Here is a 5,403-nt window from a genome sequence, read left to right as displayed (position 1 = left end):
CCGCGCCCAACATCAGCACGAACCACACAAGCCTGGGGAAAGCAAACAGTGAGAAAATAAAACTCCCAAGAGAAAAAGGCCGTGTTTTATGGGCATGTGTGTCTCAAATCCAACAGGACTTTATTTCTCATAAGTCTCTGTCCAGTCCAGCCTTCCTGACCAGGAGCTGAGCGGAGAGCAGGGCCTGGCTGCTGCCCTGCTCCCGAGCTCTGCACCTGGGGCCAGGCCGGAAGCTGGCTTCATGAGGGAAAGGGCTAGTGGGCCCAGAACCCGAGGCCAGAAGGGCTCCTCCTGAAGTGGCCCTGAGCCTCAGACTGGCGGCCTCACCCTGGCCTACAATTCAACCCCAAGAGACAGAGGGACCACTCTTTCCTCTTGTTCCTCTGGCAGCAGCCACCACTCCCACCCCGCCCCCTTCTAATCTGGGGATCTGGTTCAGAAAACCCAGCCGGGAGAGGCAGGGAGACTAGGAGGAGGAAGCCCTTAGACCCTGCAAGCAGAAAGTGGCTAGTTCCAGCCTTTGGCCTTGATTTGGGAGGTGACTGGGGCCATCTCCAAATAGGGCTGGAAGATACGGACCCTGAGCAAAGCTGATGCCCTGACGGCTGCAGGCTTCCCCCCTCCCTGTTCCTGAGTGAGGCCCAGGCTGGCCCACAGCTGAGGCGGGGGGAGCACTCCGGCCCTAGCGGGTAGGAGCTGGTCATCTCTGCGGGTCACACAGACCGTGCCAGTCAGCTTCACTCTCGCACCGGGCCCGACCGTGAAAAAACTGCTTGATGAAATCCTGGGCCTCTTCCTTCACTACAGATTCGGGAAGGGGGAACCTCCGTGAGGGCCCGTCCCCTCCCTGCCACCAAGCCCCGCAAACACCTCCTGGCCTGGTGACGCGGGCACTCACCGCTCCTTCCCGGAGAGGCCTTCTGAGTCAGCGAGTGTGAGAGGTGGCGGGCGAAGGCTTTAAATAACTCCTGGAGGCAGAGGGGACAGGAGCAAAGAGCACGGACCCTGCCCTGCCCCCCACACCAGAGGCCCTCGGCCATGACCCAGGGGCAAGGCAGACGCCAGGGAGAGAGGCAGCCAATCTGAGGGCTAGCCTGCTTTGTCCTCTGGCTCTGTTCCCTGCCCCCATGGTACCCAAGTGTCCCAGGGGAGGGTAGAACCAACCCAACTACCCTACCTTGGATGCAAACTTGCCCTCCTTGTAGAAAGGAGTCAGGCATTTGACCACAACATTTGCGGCCTCCTTGAGGGAGACGCCAGGGGCTGGGAGAAGGCAGGAGTCTTGCACTGTGGGATTCAAGATGCCCGAATTGCCAGCCGAGATGCTGTCCTTGGCCTTAGCTAAGATGGAGGCATTAGCTGAGGGGCGCGGCCTCTTCTGAGCCTGGTTCTCTGGGTTCTCCTGTGCAGGACCAGAATAGAAAGTCACTCTTGGGCTCCCCGTCACGGGCCCCTTCTCTCATTCTGGAAGACTGGGCCCCCTCTAGCCTGTCCCGTCTAGCCCTGGGATGTAAGAAGAGACGATTTTCCCCAAACCCCTCATCCAGAGAACAGATCCTGACCTGCTCTGCAGGCCTCCTCCCCCTGAGGCCTTGTCCCTATTAGTACCTGCTGGGGTCTGGACCGCTTGCCCCTGTGTGTCTCCTCTGAGGGGGTGGGCTGGCCTTCAGGGGGGTCCTGGTCTCTGAGTGTGCAGGCTCTGGCCAGAGGGGAGAGCGAGCATGAGCACTCCCGCCGCCAGCTGCGCCCCTAGCCAGCCGGCCCAACAGAGCGCACCCTAGGAACAGCCAGAGCTTCCAAGGCCCAGTTAGCAAAGAGGCGGAGAATTTCAGAACCATCAGGGCCCTTACCTTGGCGTCCCCCTGGTACACTCCTTGGTCTGGGAGGGCACAGCCAAACACCCCAGGGCTCCATCCTCCTCTCCTGAGCACTCTTCTGGAGCTGCTGGGGGTCCCCGCACTCCCTCACAGGAAGGGCCGGCACCTTCTGCCCCTGGGGCTGAGGTGAGGGGAGATGGGCTCTTGGCCCTCTGGCAGAAGCGGGCGATGTTCTGCGAATCCTTGAGGGCTGCCGCGGCTAGGAGCTGCTGCTTCTTGCTGGCCCGGGCCTTGGCACTGCCCTTCGTGGAGGAGCTTTTCACCGTCGCAGGGGAGGACCCCCGACAATGAGCACGGCTTCCAGGGGCCTCTCCTCCGGGCCCGGGGAAGGGCTCACTACAGTCCTCCTGCTGGAGGCCGCAGGGCTGGCTGGGGGGCTCCTGCTCACCTCCCCGCGCAGGCTGGGGGGCTTGCTCCTTGGCACACGTCTTCTCCATCAGCTCAGTGGCCGTCTGGAATGAGCAGGAGCCTCTGGGGAAACCAGCTCCCACCCGCCTGGGTTTGGGCTGTGAAGAAGAGAGAGGTTCTGAGCGCACTCCCTGGCTGGTCCCGACGGCTGAGCTGCTGGGCTCTCGGGAGGAGCCGAGGGAGAGCCGGCAGGACACTGCGGGCTGAGGGTCAGGCCGAGGACGGAGGAGCTGTGGGGGCTGCAGAGGAAAGCTGGAGGGTCTGCCGTGGGGCGCCCCGGGCCAGGGCTGCGGGGCCCGGAGAGGGCAAGTGGCCGTGCCCTGGCTGAGGACAAAGGACGCGATGCCTTTTCCAGACCCAGGTCTGGGGAGGATGGCGGGATGCTGCTCACCGAGTACACCAGGGAGGCCGGCAGGATGTCATACTCGGTGGGCTCTGAGGGCTGGGCCGGCTCAGTGCAGCTCCGGGCAGTGCCTCCCATGTCGTAGAGCTGCCCATCCTTGGAGGCTCTGTGGATCTCAGCCACCTGACTCAGGGACAGGCAGAGGTGCCGTGACACCCACTAGCTCCTGAGAGCCCCAACCTAGGCTTTCCAAAGTGGGCTTCTGGGGCTTGTGGCTGCAGGTAACTGGACACTGGCCGAGTTCTAGTCCTGACGGGGCTGGCTGGCAACACCTCCAGCTGGCCAAGAAGGGAGGTCAGGCTGCCCTTGTGTAAGTGGCCTCCTGGTAGGGGGCAGGCCGACAGCCTGGGAGGTAGGAGGGGCCGTCTCTCCCACCCCAGCCCCGAAGCATGCCCTGCCCGGCACTCACCTTCTTCAGCACGCTGGCCTTGTACAGGTTGGCCGCCTTGGCATTTCGGAACATGGCATGTTCCAGCTCCACAGCCTGGGCCTGGAGATCAGGTCTGAGGGTAGGAACGAACATGAGGCATCAGGCGGGCCTGAGCCCTCTCTCTGTGGAGCTCCTGGGATTCTCCCTGGGGTCCCTTGAGAGGACTTCAGGGCCTGGCGGGCATGACCTTGGGCACAGGGATTCCCACCTGGACCCCAGGCACCCTGGGGCTTACTGTTCAGCAGGCCCTGGCAGCCCCTCGGTCCTGGTGAAGCCTGCCCCCGCGCCGGGACCGCGAGATCTGCAACCACTGGGAGGAGGAGGGTCACGATCTGGGGGAGGGGCCCAAACAAGCCAGGAGGGATGGGGGTTCTCGTGGTCTACAAGGAATAGGGGTTTAGGGAAGCCTCTCTGGCCCCTCTGACCCGGGTCACTCACCCATGGGTGGGACCTGTGGCCTGGTGGTTACCGCTCAGAGCCTCCTCCAGAAGCCCCAGGCAGTGCTCCCGGGCCTACACAAGGGAGGGAAGTTGGTCACTCAAGCCCAGGGTTGGGGAAGCAGGCGCGGGGGCCGGTGTGAGGCGCTGTCCACCGCTTACCTTCACAGTGAGGCGGGGGATCTTCCTGCTAGAAGCCTCTTTCAGGGGACAGTCCTCATCTGGGGGGAAGAGAGGTGGGTCCTTCCACTCTACCTCTGCTTTCTGGAGTCCCCAGCCCCCAATGAGACATCTATACCCTAAGAATAGCCCCAAAGCCCCCAGGGACATTTCTGTACTGACCTGGAGGCACAAATTCTTCTGTCTTGGAGTCTTTGCCCTGGAAGATGCAGGAAGGGACTATGAGGCATCTTGCCCAACTCTAGGACAGGCCCCCTCCAGCACCAGGGTAGGGGCCGAGCGACTGTGAACGGGGGTCCCAGGCCCCCATCCCCTTCACCTTGCGTAGGCTCATCTGCTTCTGGTAGAAGAGACTCCACTCCCGCTTGTGGGCCTCGTCTCTGCCCTCGTCCCCACTGCCTCCAGAACCTTCATCGTACCTAGGGGACAGGCTAGGTGTCAGCCCTGGGCCTGGGCTCTGTTCTCCCGGCACACTTCTCCGGTGTGGCGCTATTGTCTCCGACAGCCCGGCAGGAAGGAGGAACACCAGGCTCCGGGCTCCGACACGGTCCACGGGAACAGGGAATGGACGATGGCACTGCGGTGCCTCTGGTCTGGCCTTGGCACGAGGGGGAGGATGCTGGCCTATCTGCTGCAGGCTGGGGGCCCCTGACTTCACAGCCCCTCACCTGCTGAAGCCCCCATAGCCCCGGCGGCCTCCTTCATACAGCTCAGGGTCAAAGCCATTCCCCTGAGAAGGCCCGATGCAAGTCTTGTTCCAACTGCTTCTGTGCTCCAAGGCCTCCAGCTGCTTCCGCAGGGCCACAGGGTCCCGGCAGTGGTCACAGCCCTTGGTGCAGGCAGGGAGCGCATCCCCGAAGTACTTGGCAATGGCAGCATGGCGGCACCTGGCAGAGGCAGCACAGCAGAGGTCAGGGGTGAGGGACTCAGGCAGGCCAGCGTTCATCCCCCACTCCCTACACTCTGGCTGATGAGCCCTACATGTGGGTTCCACACTCAGTATCTCACACACCTCATGCTGTCCGAGCCTGGAAAGGCATCATTTGGTCACCCATTTTACAGATGACAAGAATGAGATGAAGGAGCTTTCTCAAGGTCATAGAACATACCCAGTGGAGCCAGGGTGTGGTCTCTATTCTGTCCTGCTTTGCTACAGGTTGCTCCTCTAGGTCCTGGCCTCCTGCCCTCTACCGTGCCCTCTGGCGGCGGGGTGCCCCAGAAGCAGCTTCAGCCCTGGGTACAGACACTGACTCTGCTGCTGAGGCCTCCTCTTTAGGGGAAGCACTGGATGGCTCAAAGCCCACACATTCTGGCCTGTCAAACGGTGCAGGAAGAGCACTGGCTCCCCTGGCCGAGCAGGACTGGGGGAGATGGTGCCCCGAGGCACCATGGACGGCACCCGGCGTATGGTGAGCCCTCTTTATGACTCTTTCTCGGAGGCGGGGGACGGAGGTGGCCCTACCCCCGCCTCGGCACTCTGCCCTACTTCTATCTCTTGTGGACCTTCTTTGTCCCCAAGAAGACTGCCCGCATATGTAGCCCGGAGCTGGGGGACTGCCTGAGAGCAGAAACCAGCAGCTCTGCGAGCTGGCACTGTACGCTGCTCACTGTTGAGGGCAGTGGGAAGACCAGCCCGGGAAGGAGTCTCATCCATCTTCCGGGGCCTCA

General features: G+C 62.5%; 1 protein-coding gene across 3 annotated transcripts in view; it reads right to left on the bottom strand.

Moving 5' to 3' along the window:
- Positions 1-97: 97 nt before the first annotated feature.
- Positions 98-5,403, bottom strand: part of RECQL5 (RecQ like helicase 5) — a 37,360-nt gene continuing 32,054 nt past the window's right edge. The window contains exons 9-21 of one of the 3 annotated variants that reach the window (XM_059378468.1): positions 4,404-4,622; positions 4,055-4,154; positions 3,898-3,934; positions 3,718-3,776; positions 3,557-3,630; positions 3,354-3,428; positions 3,098-3,191; positions 2,677-2,811; positions 1,851-2,383; positions 1,609-1,699; positions 1,178-1,402; positions 899-968; positions 98-801 (exon numbers count right to left, since the gene is read on the bottom strand). In XM_059378468.1, coding sequence (XP_059234451.1) covers positions 701-801; positions 899-968; positions 1,178-1,402; positions 1,609-1,699; positions 1,851-2,383; positions 2,677-2,811; positions 3,098-3,191; positions 3,354-3,428; positions 3,557-3,630; positions 3,718-3,776; positions 3,898-3,934; positions 4,055-4,154; positions 4,404-4,622 — 1,813 coding nt within the window. In that variant the 3' untranslated portion in view covers positions 98-700. Of the gene's footprint in view, positions 802-898; positions 969-1,177; positions 1,403-1,608; positions 1,700-1,850; positions 2,384-2,676; positions 2,812-3,097; positions 3,192-3,326; positions 3,429-3,556; positions 3,631-3,717; positions 3,777-3,897; positions 3,935-4,054; positions 4,155-4,403; positions 4,623-5,403 lie in introns of those variants that run through there. The other 2 variants (XM_059378469.1, XM_059378470.1) reach the window with 2 other exon arrangements.

Source organism: Mustela nigripes, chromosome 16 (genome assembly GCF_022355385.1).
Source record: "Mustela nigripes isolate SB6536 chromosome 16, MUSNIG.SB6536, whole genome shotgun sequence".
NCBI lineage: Eukaryota > Metazoa > Chordata > Mammalia > Carnivora > Mustelidae > Mustela > Mustela nigripes.
Note: the sequence above shows the minus strand (reverse complement) of the source record. Positions and strands in the feature narration are given on the sequence as shown.